Below are 19,273 nucleotides of genomic sequence, written 5' to 3'. Positions count from 1 at the left end.
ATAGTCACTCCAAAAATAGGCCTTACTGCTCAAAAGGAAGCAACTCCTTCTGGGGAAGAGATGATTTTAGTTTACACCAAGTCTTAGAGTTATTTCATTAAGCATCTCCAGCTAACTGAAAAGAACCCTGGATTTTATAGTCCCTTACTGTAAATTGAAGATACTGCTTAATATACTAATTAGGAGTTTAGTTTTAGCTGTAGCCATTAAAACTCTTACAAAGATAATTTTGATTTTCTTCCACAATGTCAATATTTTCTATTTTTTTTTCTGAGCATTTGACTGGCATCATGTTGGTAACTAATATGGAGTATCCCTCAAGAAATTACCAAAATTACATTTCTATACAACATGCTCTAGTTTTGCCTCAGATTAGACTGAAAGATTAAATCCAGTCTTCACACAGTCTAAACAGTAAAAGGAAACTCAAATATTTCTGTTTCCCACTGAGTCTTTTATAATATTCCATCTTATCTGCAGAGCTTCTGGTCAAATGAACATGACTGTGCAACTTTGCATAATAAATAAAATGCCTGACTCACCTCTGTATTTTAACACAAATTCTAGACATCTGCATTGTTTTTTCCAATACAAAGATTCACTTATTTCCACTTAGGACTTCAGAGAAAATAAGAGAACTGAGATTTTTTTTTGTTTTGATATTTCATGATTTGAAAAATCTTGCTATTCCTGATGGGGGAAGGTGTGTCTTCTAGGGGTGTTGTATAGTTACTTTTGCTCAGTTTTTTATAATCTTTTCTCTGTTTACATGCCACTTTATCCTACCTAAACAGTACTGTTATATTACAAATATAAATTATACTTCAGTGAATCAATGTCCATAAAACATCAAACAATGAAAGTAAGTCAATATTCTGTCTCCAAAATTACAAAGGAGAATCTAGAGAAGTGGATTGCTATGGGACAAACAATAGGATGATGCACAGAAATAAGATTGCTTAAATAAAAAGTAGGACCTTACTTTGTAGGGCCTGATAAGTCATCTGGGAAAAAAAGAATGCAGAACTATGTTCTGATCTAGACATCTATCATTTTTCAGAGTTCCTTTTTCCTTTTGCAATATCAGTTTTAAGTTTCTTTTTCAGATGTTTTTGAATCTAAATAATCAGTCGTGAATATCTTCCCATTTTTTTGCCTACCCTCACTTCTCCCTCCTTTCAGTATTCACAGTTTTTCTTCACTGAAGCAGAGATTCAACCCTCCTCTGTGTGTCTTAATGACAGTGTATTTTCTGCTACATCTTTCACTTATATTTTTCTGCAGGAAAATCTAGACTCATCCTTGTAGCACTACTGACTTTATTGGGTTATTTTGCAAGTATGAAAGGAGTGTGCAAAGGAAGGTGTTTGTAGAAGGTAGACATTCATGGGACTTACATGCCCCAGTGTATGTCTGCAACCAGTTCTACATACTGAGAGAGGTAAACATATGAAACCATTCTACAAATGAAAAGCCATAAGCTATGGTTTTGTTTCCAAGGGTCAGAAAAATTGAGCAATATAATTAAATATAATACTCTATAAAAACTATTAGTTAATTCATATTTATGTTAATGTGCCTCTTATGATATGCATTAGGTTTTTTGTATTTTAATCAGAGAAAATTATAAATACAATCAGGAAAGCCTTGTTACTGTTTTCAACCAGAGCTAATTGTCTTGTAGAACACTTAATGAGTCATTATTCATTATGATGGTGAGGACAGGGAAGGCAGATGGCATGGTAGTTTTATTGATTCTGTGATCCTACTGTAGCTTGCTGATTAAGTAGGATTGAACACCACAGTTAGTGTGGCCAGAATTACACAAAATTCTGCTTTGAGTCAAGGATATCAGACAGGAACTTTCAGATATTACTGTTTGGAGGCCTGACATCCTAATTTGTACTTATAACAGAATATTGCATGCAGTCTTCCATTTCAAGTTCCATTTAATTTCCAAGTGTTATTTTATGGGTTAAGTTGGATTCACCTCATCCTGTCATAGCCATGGAGGTGTTAGATCTGCTAAGGTTTAACAGAGAGACTCATTTGTGCACATCTGCAGAGACCATTCAGCTCACTGCCTCAATAGGGAATTTCTTCTACTGGGTGCTCTCCCACTTTTACCCTCTTAGTAGATAGGCAAGTGCTGCTGTGTGAAAGTAAATAATTCAGAAATTACACCCCTTGATTCTGAATTATTTTGAAATGGTTTAATATTCTCATTTCTCTTTGTGCTTTACAGCACAAAGTGGCCTTTTCCCAGAATGATGCAAACATGGTTTTATAAACTTATTGTACAATAACTCAATACCTCAAAGCATGGGATTTAGTTGGCTTTAGAAGTAATGATGACATGGTCACAGTTCTTTTAACAGAATGTATCACATTACCAAGCTACTCTTTCTGTATTGCCCTATATATCACCAGAGCTGTATGAAGACCTTGAAGGAGTTATTCTTGGGCCTTCCATTGCTGATGATTCATAGGCACCTTTTTCTGCATTGTTATATATTAGCCTCTTTTTCCTGGTCTAACCTGTTTTGTTCAATCCCCTTTGCAATGTATAATTTAGTTCTTTCTAGAGAACAGTTGCAGCTGCTCTCATTATTAGATCTGCTTTGATATTAAGTGTTTAAGCTATTTAAATCATGGGGTCAGGCATTAGAGCAATAAAAGATGATCTCAAGCTTCCAGTGTATCATAAAACTTGTGAGTCACGTATAAACTACACTGATGCATTTGTACTGATAGACATGTGAACCCTACAGACAATTGCTATTTTTTGGACCCTCTAATTTTAATTCTGATTACACAGGTACAATGCAGTGAATGAGATAATTGAAGAATGAAGAAAGCACACGCTTTATCAGTCAATCCAAACTGAGAAATTTAACTTAATGCTTTGCATTGATCATTCTAATTTAAACTTTGTCTCTAATTTCTTTCACTTAAAAACAGTTACTTCAGTTACCTCAGAGAAGTATAATTGAATTGTTAGCTTACACCCAAAAGAAAATGTAAGGTCTGCTGTGAAACACCTAACCTAACATGATGGCAACATTTTTTGACTTTCCAAATCTTCAGGATATTTAATTCTACAAATAGCTGCATCATTGAAAAAAAAAAATTGAAACATTAATCACAATAACTAGTGATTCTTTTAATTTTTTTTTGCAATAAATCAATTTTTATCAATACTTTGAATCAATGTGATCAATCTGTATAAAATCTATCTTAAATTAACCAGTTTAACTGTTTAACTTACAGAATTAGGCCTGAGTGCTAAACAATGTTGTTGAAAGTCTGTAGAGTTGTGAGTATTTTCTGCAGGAAGCAGAGAACACACAGATCTGCGCTGGGACATATGGTCTCTCCTAGAGAAGTTTTTTTCCATGCATAGCCTTTGGCCAAAGCTCACCATCTGTACTTCAACTTTTCTTCCAACTGCTGGTAAAGGTGAAGTATAGAACATATGCTGCACAAAGAGTAACCTTTACATTAGGGTTTAGTTTATTCACTGGTTGTTGGGTTGTTTTTTTTTTTTTTTTCCTTTTAATATTCAGAGACATTTTTCAACAAAATATTCATTAATGTAAAACTCAGAAAAGAAAACTCAAATTCAGAGCTTAAAAAATTAGGTATACAACTAAGAACTCAAACGGAGCATAGATTAGTTATCTAAGTAAAGAATTTGCTTCCTCAGTTTTGGAGAAAATGAAGGACAATAAAAATACAGGTTATTATGTTTGGGATGTATGCACAGACGGAACAAATGCCACACTCTCCCAGTGTGAACTAGGAATGAGCATCCTGGATGTATCATTTAAAGAAAGGTGCTTGACACACTGTCAGTTCTATCCTAGAATGATCCCAATGAGCTGGAAAATGGTTGTGTGCAAGTAATAGAGGACTCTAATATTACTTGGCAAGACATAGTTACTGAACACACGACTTCCACCTCAATATCATTGGTTTTGTCTAACTTAGGTCAGAACTGCACAGAGAACGTGTGTATTGCTCAAAGTTTCCACAGCATTTCCAAAAACTTGGCAGAGCTCACAGCATCTGCTCCCAGGGTGCTGCAGGACAGGGATGGAGTGAATTAGCAGAGCTACAGGTATGCCAACAAACTTGCACAATAGCCCCTGCCTGGCCTAGGCTTGGTTACACAGAGCAATCCATGAGCACCAAAACTTATCATACACAAAAAATAAATTATTATAGGCACGTAATCTCATACACTCTAATGGTTGGAGCAGTATGGCTGAACAGCTCAAGCATTTCTATTTGCTTTTGACCCCGAACAAAGTGAAAGATGTAGGACTAAATAATTTATCTATTTTGAAACACCAAGTGGCTGACAGGCACCATAATAAAAAATGGAAGAATGGCATTCCAAATATATGCCTACAAAGCTGGTGGAAGGTAAAGCAATGCAAAGACAGAACGTAACAGGAGGACAAAACATGTTTATAAAAGAGGTGCATTCTTTCACAGGTTGAGAAACATGCAAAATGACACAACTGATGTATTGTGGAACCCTAGTCCTGTTTCTAAACACCCATACCTTCCAGGCTTTAAACACAGCAAGGATCAGCAATTACTTTTCAAAGATTCCCTTACATGGTAAATAGAATCTGATGATGAAAAACCTAAATGAATACATTTTTACTGTCAAGATGCACATTATAGGTAAATTTGAAAACAACAAAAACAGTCCCTCCAAAAACATGTTAAGCTTCAATCTCAACAATTACTTTTAATTTCCTTTCATAATGTTTTTTCTTGTTGCAAGAGTATAAACACCGTCATTTCTTTTTCATTTCCTTGAAACATGAACGGGGAATAAGCTAAACATCCTTACTCTCTCATTGCTCTCTTCAGAGCACTTACATTTATGTATTTCTTGCAGGAAATGGATTTGACAAAGCATCAGTAACACTTTTATTTTCATAGCACTTCCAAAAATGATATTCCAAGCCATAAACAGCATTTTAAGAACTAAGTCCTCATCTCAGAACTCAGAGGGAAAAAAATTTAACACCCCTCACCCTCAAAAAATGAACTAAAGCTCCCAAATAAATAACAGATAGTGATCAGGCCAAAAGAAGAACACCCAGCTGAGCTTATTTCCAACATAAGTCAACCGAGTTTGCCCTCATCATTACTCAATACTTTTTAATCTCTTAAATGGATTTTTGAAGGTTAAAAGGATATCTTCTTTGGCTCTTAATGATAAAAGTTAGCCTGAAAACATATTTTCTGGTTTATTCCTGCATTTTGGGCACATACCTTGCAGTCTACTATTTCTTATAAAGGTGTTCATCTCGGCTCCAGCTCCAGTGAAGTCTCAATGACTAAACTGCTCACATGTGCAGTGTCACATTACTGTCTACATTTTCTTGTCATGGCTCTTTTGTATCACATCATTGTAGACAGTTATTTAGAGGATTTTAAAGGTGCAGGTAGGTACCTCCTGTTTAGGAAGTATTTTATGAGATTTTTTTTTTGTACAATGATCTAGCAGAGAAGGTAGGTCACCCCAAGAAGTGCTTCCAGATAATGCAAGTGCTACTTTAAAATGAGCTGGGATCACTTCCAAAGTGAACACCTCCCCACAGAAGCATTCACTCACACAATTCCAGGTTTTGTCTGACAGGCATTCTGGGAAATACTAGTATTTTAATTGAGTCCCAGCCAGCAAAGTGCTGGGATTTATGGTGCAAACTAGACTGCACTAAATTTTAGCCTGAAGTGAAAATACTCACTGATATTCCCTGTACAGCCTCAATTACCGCAGCTGGAACTGAAACCATGGAAGTAGCTGCATATGAAATTTTTTTTCCCTGAGAGAAAATGTTGGAGCATATTGACATGCACAGGTACTGCTTCAGGGAGTCCTAATGAAATGTGGCTGGCTTAATCACTGGGCTTTTTGTTTGGACACAACACCAAATCTCCAAGAAAAATGCAACACTGGGGCTAAACAACATCAGCTTGACCGAGCAGCTCCTTGTATCCATCTCCTATGATATTATTTTGGACTTGTGAGGGTGATTTTGCCCAGGCAGAGAGTTTAGGAGGAGACAGACACAACAGCCACCCCAGCAGCCTTACCTGACTGCCCAGGTGGTGGAACTCCTGACGCTCCCCGGGGCAGACACAGAAACACCGTCAGGACGGCGGCTCTGTTTCCTGAGCACGGCTCGATGGCAATCGGCTTAGGAGCACCCTGGAGAAGGAAGACACACAGGTTAACCTTTGAGATTTCCATTCCATTTTTACTCGTGCACCTTTAGGTTTTTTAACCTAAAGGGAAGATATATTTTCCTTTGCATTCAAACAGATTGTCACAACCATGTTAATTGACTTAAAAATGGGCGCTGACAGCCCACGCTGCAGATCTAACCAAACAAAAAATAAATCATCAGAAGGACAACAAAATTTTACTAATTTTATAGCTTGCTAAATGTATTAATATCAAATTAAAATTAGAAATAGCAACAGCTTTTTATGTACACATTGGTATCTGACAGTAGCCAACTTCCCCATCTCTACTATGAAGTATCCATATGAAAGAATTCTGCTTCAACAATATCAATTACCTAGCCTGCCTAATGCCAAAACTATAAAATGAGTGCAAATATACATTATATACCAATAGCTAAAAATAGTCAATCCCTCATGAGAGCCCTAGACCAGGAATTCTGCCTTCTCCCTGTCTGTTCTGCTATGGAAAGGATTTCTTCAAGGCAGGACCTTCCTGATTCTTTTTGCATATGCAAAATATAGGTGCAGTGCTATTCTATTTATATATGCTTATAAACTCTCTGAAAATGTTGCCTGTGTGATAATCACCTTGCTTTATCTTCTATAAAGCTATGGTAGCAGTGGTGTTGATGGCAGGGGGTTTGTGCCATTACCAAACTTCATTAACTATATAGATAATTAAATTTGCAACTAGTTTTCAACTAAATGGTTGCTACCATATTGTTCTTGATTTACCAAGGACAGTAGGAGCTGAGAAAATAAAGCAAAGCAGTCCACAAAGGCATAGAATAATAAGTTTTTAAGATGAAAATTTACAATGTATCCACATTTTTATGTTTCCAAGCTTTGTGTTCACTTGGAGATAGGCATTTCACTTCTGAGAGATTAAACATTTAGTCAAGCACTAAAGATATTTCTAAAAACATTAGGTCAAAATCAGCATAAGCATTTCTTTCTTTTTCTGTTTGTAAATTTTCTCAATGTCTCTCATGTTCCAAGGAAAAATAGGACTTCGACATTTTGATTCAAAATTCAAAGCCAGAAAACTTTCTATTTACATAAAAAATGCAATGTATACATAAATGTCAACTGATTCCAGTATTCTAAGAAAAAAATGATAGTTTAGTCAAGTTAAATACACTGCAAAGTACTCAATAAAAGGAAAACAAAGGTACTTCCACCATGTAAAGCAATAATCATTTTCTATTTTTCTACCTCCAGGAAAAATTTATTACTGCTCAGTGAAAAATAGAAAAATATACTTTTTTTTTTTTTACTTCATGGTCATATCTAAAATGCATTTCTGTAGATTCTTTTAAAGATACACATTAAAGAACTTGGGTAAGCAATGACATCTAATTTTAAAATGTCATGCCATAGGGAATGACAGCTTACATTCACCAAAACCTTTACCAATGATAAAATAGAAAACTAAAACCCCGAAAGCTCCAGCTGGTGTTACTAATGCAAGCAATGGAGCATTTAAGTCCGTATTCCTGACTTGTCACAACAGCAAATCAAACAACTATTTGAAAACAAAATGAAATCTTCATTGTTCTGTAATTCAGAACACTTCATGCAGACACACAACTGAAAGGAACAAATTCACTGCTATGACTTTTAATTTGGTGATTACTTTCTTATAAATCCACATGATGATATTTTCTTTTGCTGTGTAATAGAAACCCTTTGATCAACAGGCCCCATCTTTCTCTGTTTGAAGTTTATACTAATACTCTTCAAAACACAATTGGAGGAAATTATTTCTGATAAATAGTCTTTCAAAGGACTTCATCCAAAAATAAAATACAGTGAGAATTTTCTGCTTTTGTTTTTTTAATAAATAAAAATATGACTGCAGAAGAAAGATGTCTTATCTTAACCTCACATCATTCAGGGTCCCTAGCAAAATAACACAGTAGCATAGAGCAAATGATAATAATTTAGATAGCTTAAGGTTTGTCAGTTGTTTAAAGATAAATACATAACCATGAATCAAAGTTATTTCACAGAGACATAACATGTTCTCTGAAATGTGCCATTTATCATGCATTTTCCACGGGTTTTTTTGAGGAGATAAGGTACAAGTTTGTTTGCCCAAAGCAGTAAGCTACCATGATTTAATTGCTAGAATTATCTTTATTTCTTTTCCCCTTGTACAGAAAGAGACTTACATTTTTGGCAAAACCTCATATGACAATCACAGATTAATAAAACTTTATCAGTGGAAGACATAATAAACAAACACTTTTCTGATAAACTTTTACTCCTATATTCCCTTTTTTTTCACACACTATGACAGAAAGAGGTGTGTCAGCTGGGAAGGTGAAAAAGAAAGTGGCAGAAAACTATGAAGGAGTAAAAGGATCAAAGAACATATATTGTTAATATTGACAGGGAAAAAAGAAGAGTAACTCAGAGCATATAGAAAGAATAAATAAGTGGAGAGGGTAGGGATTAAATCAGGCAATAAAAAAATAGATAAAGTTTTATCCACAATTTAAGTGTGTATTCATGCATTTATTCACAGAAAATAAGTATCAGGAATCATCTTCAAAGGTTCCTAGATTTTTATTAGAGAAAAGCTTCTACATATTCCCAGTATTTCCTGAAAGTCCTAAAAAGCCAATGTTCATCTGCCTGATGAGTTTATGAAGTAATACCAATCTTTGGAAGATTCTTTTGGATCCGTTTCAGTAAGAAATACATTTGGGGCAAATTATTTCTTTTCCTTTACAGGACAGGTGACAATATTACCATTGGTGGCAGAAAAACATACAGCAGTGTATGCCATATTCATGCTTTATAAAAGCAGCAAAAGAGGTGAGTAGATTTATTTAAGTATTGAAAAACCCTGCAAATCTTGCATTATTGTATTTTCCTGTTTAGGAATAAAAAAGGTGATCAGCTTTAGGAATGCAGACCAGGAGAAGCTGGGAAGGGGATTTTGTCCCCCTTGGTGGGTGGGATGGGCAGCAGAGAGCAGTAGGATTTTAATGGTGCTGTGTGAACTTGTCCAGTGTCCAATCTCAAATTCTAAGTGATCTCCAAAGCTGCAAGCAGTGATATGAAAAAGGAAAAACCTGAAGAGGTGAATAAAGTGCAGGAGAACAACGACTCAGGGAAAGTTCATGGAGTTGCTCGAAGTGTTCAGCATCTCCTTGGGCAAAATGCACTGAAACTTCAGCACTGATTTGAACCTATGAAAATATTTAATATTGTGAATACAGGAAGATGAAAAGTATGAAGAGTTTTGGTTCTATCCATATTCCAAGAAGTGCTATTAAACTTTTGATTTTCAGAACTAAGTAATATCCCTCTATATATATTCTTCAACAATCTAAGTTAGATGCATCCAATTTTTAAAAGTGCATTATTATACCATAAGACAAATACTTCATGTAAGACTAAATGGCTCTAAACTCATGCCAAAAAAGCAATTAGAAAATTGAATCAAGGAATTAAGGATTAATGTGAGCATGTTACACCTGTCAGAAGCAATAAGTATTTTGACAAGAATAGACTAAAGTTTGACAGTGTGCATAAATACAGATCTGATATATAAATCAAGCATTAAAATGCAAACAGCTATGCATTAATCACTGTAATGTTTCCTAACTAAAATGATCTTAGTAGTACTTACAAGAATTCATTATAAATAAAACTTCAGTTCTTCTTAAAAAACAGCTTGAATTATACTTCTTATTGTATTACTTAATTATGCCAATTTAAATGTAGTTTTAAATCATATTATTAAAACAGCATTAATCTGGTAAATTCCACACAAACTAAGCTAGATATCTCGGCAAATAAACAATCAAATCTGTTCTTGTAACAGGATTAGGACCAGACTCAGAATGTAAACAGGTGCTTTTCTTGATTTTTAATGTGCAAGATTTCAGAGGAGGGGAAAAAAAACAAATAAAAAACAAACAAAAACAAAACAAAAAAAACCACCTGTGTCCTCTTAAGAGGTAAGAGACATGAAAAGGAGGAAACATAACATTCAGACTGTTATATTACAAGTATACACATCTTCAATTGCTCTCAGCTTCTGGTGCTTTTCTTAAATTCTTTGGTTATTTTCTGAGTTACATGATTTATCTGGGATACACAAGTCTCAGATGCAAAAGAGCACTTGAATACCCAGGTTAGATTTTGGTAAAATTAAGTTGCCTACATTAAGTTGCAAATTCAAAAGCTTCAAGAACCTATTAGTCTTAGTATTAGTATTAAAAATCTCCCATGATTTGAAAGTTGTCTCTACTTGCCAGGCACATTTTGGTCTTTTCCATGCCTGCTCGGGATTCACTGGCATTCCTGCAGCTGCCCTGGATCTAGAGCTTGATCAAGGTAGCTGTTCCCAAAACATCCTTATTAAATTAGGTTTTTACATTGCATTTTGGCCACTTTCTGTTAAAACACAGTTGAAAGCAGATATTAACTCTGTTTTTCATGGTAAGAGGTTGAACCCTGGTTACCCTGTTCCGCTTTTACTAAATGTATCTTTGAGGTGAAATTCTCTAAACTATCACTGAAGTGTCAAATGCTGTGATTGTTTTGAATCTCAAAATCACAGAATTCCACTGATGTCATTTGGCTGGGGCTTTTTTTGGCCATTTTCCTGAAGGAACTCCAACTGTCCCTTGTGCAGCTATCTTTCCAGAAGAAGGAGATGGCAGACCCCCACCTGTAGAGAACTTCCATCCTTCCTCCACCTGATTGTCTCCGTGGTCATTTACCAAGAGAATCAAACTGCCAGCACTGTCTGCTCCTCCCAGCAAAATCCCACCACTTCCACAGCACCTGCTGCTGCCCCAAGGAGAACCTGACCCTTCCAGAGTGCTGGAGCCAAGGCAAAGCCAGGAACAAAGCCTGCCATCAGCACTGCTGGTTCTGTAGCCTGTCAGTGCTACACCACATCACTATTCTAAGTGTTGGGTGAACTAATGAACTAATGCTCATTAACATACTTTTGAGTATGAGCTTCCCACCCACCCACAAGTTTTGACAATTTTCTCCACAGATTTGTTCAATGAGTAATGAGCTTTAATGATAGTACAACACAAAGAAAAAAAAATAAAATTAAGCTTTCACAAAACATAAAACATCATTTGTGTGAGGGAGAAATATACTTCAGGAAACACAGAGACAGAATAAACAAAGAAGGCTGAGGTACTGAACACTTCTTGTGGCTGGCAGAGGAAACACCAGTTCTTCATATGACTCCAGGGTTTTACAGAAATTCTGAGCACTTACTGAAGACTTTCATTTAATACATCACATAAAGTTTCTCTCTTGCAATTAGTAAGTGGAAATCTTCACCTCATTTAAACCTGAATGGCCCAAGCCCAAGTGTCCTCAGCACTTTGAGCTTCTGCACTGCACCTTCTTTTGCCTGAGGTTTTCTAAGTGATTTCTAGTTTTGGCTAATGAGGTCCCACTAACCTATGGGAGGTACATAACCACATTACCAACAGCAGCAAAAGCTGGTGAACTTTTTGTTGTATCTCATAATTCTTTCTAATTAATCTGGAAGAGACTTAAGGCAACCACCTTGCTTCTGTGACAGTGACTGAGTTATCAGCTTCACCAATTCACTGGGAGGACTCTATCAACCCTACCAGCCCTTCAAAATGAACAAGTTTTACCTGAAAACTTCTAGCATGTCTAATAAAGCTTTATTGATAATTAAATGCAACCCAACCAAAATTACACGAACATTTCTCATTACTTTTTAAACAGCAAATTATCTTTCCATTGTCATTCTGCCCCACTGTTTTTTCCGAACACAAAATCATTAATTTCCTTGTTTCAAAATAGAAATGGAAATCTCAGACTATACTGGAACATTATTTTCCATAAGAAAAGCAGGGGAAATGAACAATAAATAGAATACATTATGATTACCAAGCTGTTATTATGTCCCCGGTGCACAAACTGCATTGTTATCCTTCAATTTATTGTCTTGCTTCTCTATCTCAGTTCTAACAATGATAGACTGCATTCTTTCATGCAGTCTTTTCTGAGTAGAATATGGTTGTTACTTCTGTAATGATCTGAAATTTATATATTAAAGTGTTTATGCTCCGAAAAGTCATATTTTTATTATAACAACTATGTTTATTTGCAACAAAGTTACTCTCAGTTAATCTAGTAAAGGACTTCATTTCAAAACCTTATACTATGTCATGTGGCATTTCATTAGCAAGAGAGTTATGAATTGACATTCTGATTAAAACTGATTTATTAAGACCAAGCTACTGCAGATACATTTAATTTCAATGGGGTTTCCAGAAAGAATTCCTTATCAGGTTTGCTATTCAGCTTTTGTCCTAGTTCCTAGAGGTTGCTTTTCCTGAACTGTGACATCAGTGTGCACCATCCTGGAATTTGAGTGGCTGAACAGAGCACAAGACATTGAAGCAAAGTTAAAATATCAGGTGGCTGCAAGGAACATTGCTTGCATTTCTTTATCTATGTGCCCATGTATGCAGTTCCCTGTGTCTTCCTACTGTCAAATAAACTCGGTTTTACTTTACTATTACATCTTGCCCATTAATGAGGGTAATTCCAGGTTAATATGGAAAATATTGAACATAACTTAGAGCGGATGGTGTGTGTAGTAGTTGGACTGGATTACTGCCAGAGATATCCCCTAGAGCTTCCAGAATATTCCCCTATTAAGCTCTATGAGTCTGATTAAAGGCTGGCAGTGACAGCGTCCAGTTTGTGAAAAGAAATTTATCTCAGCAGCATCCAGGTAGATCCTATTGGGAAAAGCACCTGAGACTGTGTCTGTGGCATATACCAGGAATCATGTATCCCCAGGTACCTTCCTGTAAATTCTTCTGACTGCCATCCTGTAAGTCAAAGTGGTGCTGTGCAGTGAAGTGATGCTAATGGGCATTTGTTTCCCAGATGGGCATATCTGCTGGATCTCCAAGGATTAGAAATGAGAAGTAGAGAATTCTATTATTCCTTTATAATTCAGCCTTAAAGACTCATCTATGGAAACTCATTTCCCTGGAGAGGCATAACTGACAGTCCATCACTGTTTGAGCTTGGGATGATCACTTAAGAGCAGAGAGTCACTCCCATATGTCACAATGGGTTAATCTTACCCTAAACTGCCTGTAGAAGAGGACATGGTCCCCTCAGAGCCACTACTAACTTTCAAGGGTTGGGAAAGGTAAAGTACACGATTTAAAGGCACGATTTAAAGGCACGATTTAAACTCTGCCTCACTTGCAGGCTGACAGTGTGGCTGTGGTAATGTGGCTAAGTGTGAGCACATACAGGCTGGTTTCACTGGGAACAAGCAAACTGAACCAGCTGCAGGCTTTGGAAATGTCCACCAGGAGCCCAGAAAGGACAGGAGCCCTGTCCTTTGCTCAGGGAGGGGACAAACTTTCAATCTGTCGTTGTGACAATGAAACTCAGACAGAAGGCAGAAGTTCTAACTAACAGTTACCTTTTGTGACTGCAGAGACCATATTCCTGTAGCTGTGTGGTACCCCAGAGTCATAAAAGGCAAGGTTTGATCATTGTTTAGGAGATCAATGCCAGACGTGAGGGTTAGGAAAGGTAAGTGTCCTAAAAGGATTATGCTTTATTTTGCATTTCTTGCAAAATTGGAATGAAAATATACTACCCTGTATGTCATCCAAAATACAGTGTTAGTGAACTTTTCCTCAGTTATGCCTTTTCAAGTTCTTCTTTAACCTCTTGGCCACATGCAGGATGCCTAGTGAATGATAAATTAAAACATTTCTACCTGGAATCGTAATAATAAAAAAGAGAGCTAAATCAAGACATTGTGAAAACTAGCTGTCAGCAGAAGGGATTAAAGTGCAAACTTGGCAGCATTCGAAATGCAGGAAAAAAATGTTAATGGCACCAGAGTAACAAATTACTTTCTATCACGACAATTTACACAGATCACAGACTAGGGAATGTAGGGAGGACACGAACAAATGTCTGAAAGCATGACATAGCTTTTATTTTCATTGTCCTTGCCATGGCCCAAGGACAGCTGTAAAGTGTGTACACCAGAGCCAAAACCATTCTGAAACAAATGATCCCTATTTCAGATTTGAGAGTCTATAGAAGTTTTCATCCCAGTGACTGCACGTGGACGTTGTGGATCCGATCGTAGCTGCTCCGGCAGCAGGAAGAGCAACAAGAAATGAAAGATTTCTGTTCTCCAAGGAAAAGGAACGAGATGGCAGCAAAAGGGAGCCTGATTTTGCTGTGTGATATGGTGGTAGCAGCAGCATGTGTTAAACTGCTCTGGCAGTGGTTGCTGCCAGCAGGGGAAAAGGGAGAGGGCAGGTTGGCAGGAGTATGAAAGCACAAACCAGACCTTGTCTAAGATGCTGCAAGATGTGTCTCACTTTCCTCTCTTGAGGACCTCCATCACCTGCTCTGACCATTCACCAGTTTGAAAACACAATTGAGTACTTTTTCACTCTAATCTTATGAATTAATTCAAATCCTAAATATCAGCTGCTTAAATCAGCACAGCACTCGAGTAACAGCAGAATTATTTTGACTTACACCAGCTGCAAATCTGACATTATGCTATTCATTTATTAACACTGTCCTTGAAAAATCCTGCAAATAAACTCAAGCTCAAGTATTATCACTTAATGTAGCTTTCTAATATGCTCCCCATCAATGGTTAGTACTCACTGTGCTCATATTCAGAATATCACTAAAAATGCACCCAAAAATTGGAAGCTACAGGATCAAATCTGACAAATAATTAGACACATGAGAATTAGTGCTTGGAGAAACTTTGCATTAAAGCAAACACAATTACTTGCATGAATGAAACTATTTATTCTTGTTACTCATGTTAGCTCAATATATCTGATGGAATACATTTTTTTTTAAAGAGACTGATTTTTTACTATTAAAGACCGCTGCTTTCAAATATTACAAAACCTGTATAATTTTTACTAATTCAGTACAGATCTACAGTATAAAGTATTTGCTGAACCCCACTTAAATGAACAGTAAGTGAGTCTTTTTTGGGGGGTTTTGTGGGGAGTTTTTTTGGTGGCTTGTTTTTGTGGGTTTTTTGTTTGTTTGTTTGTTTGTTTGTTTGTTTGTTTGTTTGGAGTTTTTTTCTTACCATATTCCAAAGCTTGCTTATGCTCTTGGGCATTGCTAACTGAAAATCAGTGCTGTGGAAATATAGTCCAGCTCAACTCACCCTTCTGCTCCAGTCATATTTCCTATGGCACAACAGAACTTCTAATTATGTCATATTTTTATTATTATTTTCCTTAAGGTGGTACTCAGTCACCACCACCAAAAATCATGATTCACATTAAATTCTATAGTCCCAATCCTTATTGCACGAAAGTATTTATTTTGCTTCAGAAAATGCCCTCACTTTAAATTTTACATTGCAAAACTTAGTAGCATTGATAATGATTTTAGAATCTGATCTTCAAAAGAAATACCATTTTCACAGCAGACTGACCACCTTTTTGAGTTTCCTTGAAAATTCACAGATTTGTGAACTTTTCACTGAAGTTTCCTTCAGAGCCCTGCATTCTGTTAAGATTTGTATTCTGCCCATACATTTTTCGTATCTAACCAAATTATGTCATTTGCCCTAAGTTTATGCATGAAGTTTAAATCACTGACAAGACTAAATCAGAGAAATGTTTGTCCTGTACATCAGTCAACAGAACAGTATAACACATTTACTTTTGGCCTCTCTGTAAACTCTGATTTATTTGAGCACTGAATAAAGGATAAAGAGGCAGATAACATATTTTACCATTATTTTCTAATTCCCTTTCCCAACACCTTTCCCTGTCCTATGGAAATAAATGCTGTGTATCAAATGCCACCGGCTAACAATAAGCAGGAGGTGCAGGGACTTATTTCCTTCAGCAAGGGTTGAGATTTGAGATCAGTCACCGAGCAGATGTTATTTCTGAAGCTGAAACTATTCATGATGATTGTTACTATAGAAACCAAGCTTTGTAAAATATTCCAAACAAACACTTCTTTATTACCCTGGGCTGTAACTAAAGTGCTCTGCATTAAGGCTGCATCCAATGGTAAGTTTTCAACTGTGCACATTTTCTTTCTGGTTATTTGCTTTCAGTAGTAACCACAAGACTGGGTTTCTGTGGGTCTAAGAAGGGACTGTATCACAGTACCAGCCATCCATAAAATGACACACACTGTACCCATTCAGCACTAAACTCCTGTCTCTTTCATTTCCCCCCTCCTGTGGGCAGCCACTCAAATCAGCGTTTCCCTGTTCAACAGCAGCGAAAAACAGGAACCCACTGCTAATTCCTGTGGTTAGATCAGCAGCACAAAACCAGCAGTGGTTACTAAATGCCAGCCCCAGCCTCTTTAGCAATTAAGCCATTCTTCATTCTGAGCAGACTTTGTGAAGCCCGTGAGTCACCCAGAAGGCATCTCTCTCTCAGTGGCCTGTCCATAAGCAGGAGTCTCAGACCTGCTGCTCCCTGTGGGAATTGTACTGGAGGAGTGAAAGTTTGGATCCCAGTCCCAGTGAGGACAGTGGGGCTCCAGCACTGCAGGGTCCCAGTGCCTCCCCAGGGAGGGGACAGGAGAGGGCACAGATGCCACTGCTGGGTGACCTGGGAGCCTGTGCCAGTGGGAGTCCCATACCTGTGCTTGGTGCTTTAACCACCTCCCCCCTTGCTACAATTCAGTTTCCATAGATGGGGAACAGGGCAAACTGCAAACACAGGTTAAGGACTGGCAGCTGGCTTCTAGTAACATAGGGAAAGGAAAACTGTACTTAAAGCTAAGCAAAGAAATGAGATGGAATTTTATTACAGAATAAATGTACCATGTGGACATGGTGAATATTCTTTGTCTGAGGTCTGTCTCCTTTTACAGAGAAATCTTTATAAAGGATAAAATTATAATACTATCTCAAAATATAGGTATGCTCAAGACAAGTGTGGTCACAACTTCTGATTATTACAATTAAAATTACAAACACATTTTCATCCTCAACTTACTGCCATGTGCTCACAGTCTCCTTTAACTTATTATACTGTTTTTCTGTTCAAATAGGACAATTTTACACAAAATTTCAGAAACTTCTCAGTTATCTTTGAGATGTATGACAATTACATTTTTCCCCTAATACCAGTTCCATCCAGAGCTTATAATTTAATTAAAACTTGGCCTTGACTCAGGTAACATTAAGGATTCCTGCTTTTCATTATTGTAAAACAAATCTGTTTTAAAATACAGCGATGTAATCAGAGAAGAATTAGATTTCCATAAGAATATACAGGAATATGGGACTGCATGTGCCACTGGCACCTATTATAACACACCAGAGCAGGAAAGCATTAAGCAAAAGAGCACAACTAAAGAGTCAGCTGAAGAGTTTTAGTTGTGGTGACTTGTTCTCTTGCAATGGTGTGCTGAAGATAATAATAAAATTAAAAATATTCATAAAACATTTTAAGCGTGAGAAATGTGTGGCATATGACACTCTGGAAAAAGGTCACAGACCAAGCAGGCATGTTTTGTGAAGACAGAGCTACAATTTGGAAGTGACTGTGTGGGAGAGAATACAGAGAATGCAATAAAGTCATGGCACATGTCCTGGTGGACCAAAGCCCAGAGAGGGAAGTGCTGCAGTTAAATGCTGTGGTTACAGGAAGGTTAAAGGTCCAGAGAACACACAAGCTGTCTTTTCACTGGCAGCTCTCTATGGATACCCAGAACATCTTCAAAGATTTCATGTCTGTGAAGTAGGCTGTGCTTTCTCCATGGAGGAGGAATTATGGATGGCTGGGTCTAACGTGGCCAAATCCTCTGGACAGGGGCACTCAAGGGATCACAACAGCCATGCAAGAACCCCAACTGCCCCCTCCTCCCCAGCTGGAGTAAGCTCAATTTGAGGCCACATTGACTTAAGGTGACCTTCCCCAAACATATGGAATTGTACATACGTGCAGGGAGGCTACCTACACAAAAATCCTGTCATTATTTCTTACTGTGCTATCAGAAATCTCTGGAATATGACGTTGGAAGAAAAAATTAAGCATAATAAAAGCTACATCAAAGACCTTGAATGAAAAATCTTCTTGAAAACCTCCTCAGTCCCAGACAGAGCAATTTCTCATAATTTCCCAAATGTCTATTGAAATGGGTTGCACTAAAAGGTTCTAGAGCCATCAATATATTTAAGAATTTAATAGATGTCTTTTAGCTCTCTTTGATCATAAATTGCCAGAATGGTTTCTATTCCCTCCAGTTTCCTTGTCCCTGATTTTCTGCTGTGACATTTCTGGATGACTTCCAGTTCTGATTGTTGTAAAGTCCTTGTTTTTGCAGAATCACCTAGTGTAGAAATTTGCAATTCCAAACACTATCTTTTTTGGTCTGTTTATCAGCTAACAGTCTTTGCTCAAGCAAACTTTGCCCTTCACATTCCAATTGGTTTTGTCCTTATTCAAACTTCTATGAATTTACCATAAGTAATGTAATTTAAAATATACATTTTTCTATATTTAAGAAAAAAATTGTCTTTGGGCAATCTTTAGTGATGAGAAGTATCTGAACATATACATAATGACAGACTTAATTTGGATCATTAACATTTCACCCATTCAATCTTTCTAATATTGAGATTTATTTTTATATTTCCTTTATATATTTAAAACATTTTTTTATGTTCACATGAAAGACTCTTTGTATAGTTATACTTTTTCTCCAGCTTGCCTGGTTTTGTTCATTAGAATTTTCCTAATTTTCTGTGAACTGCTGAGCAAGCTGAAGATTTTAATTGGATATATCACTTTATTTTTTCTTGTAAGAGCCTTCTTATTAAAGGCTAGTCATGTAGATGATATAGATGTTAATCAACTTGCATCTGTCCTTCTAAAAGATTCAGTTAGGTCCCTAATTAACCATCTGTAAACAAACCCTTGCTCAGTAACAGGGCTCAGGCACTTCTTGTGAGGTAGGAAAAGCT

General features: G+C 36.8%; 1 protein-coding gene across 2 annotated transcripts in view; it reads right to left on the bottom strand.

Annotated features, from left to right (window-relative positions):
* Positions 1–19,273, bottom strand: part of ATRNL1 (attractin like 1) — a 427,695-nt gene that overhangs the window by 45,230 nt on the left and 363,192 nt on the right. For both annotated transcript variants that reach the window (XM_002186719.7, XM_030276506.4), the window contains one exon: positions 6,121–6,235. In XM_002186719.7, coding sequence (XP_002186755.1) covers positions 6,121–6,235 — 115 coding nt within the window. The remainder of the gene's footprint in view (positions 1–6,120; positions 6,236–19,273) is intronic.

Source organism: Taeniopygia guttata, chromosome 6, assembly GCF_048771995.1.
Source record: "Taeniopygia guttata chromosome 6, bTaeGut7.mat, whole genome shotgun sequence".
Classification (NCBI taxonomy): Eukaryota; Metazoa; Chordata; class Aves; order Passeriformes; family Estrildidae; genus Taeniopygia; species Taeniopygia guttata.
The sequence above is the reverse complement of the archived record's forward strand: the minus strand, read 5'-3'. Positions and strand labels throughout refer to the sequence as shown.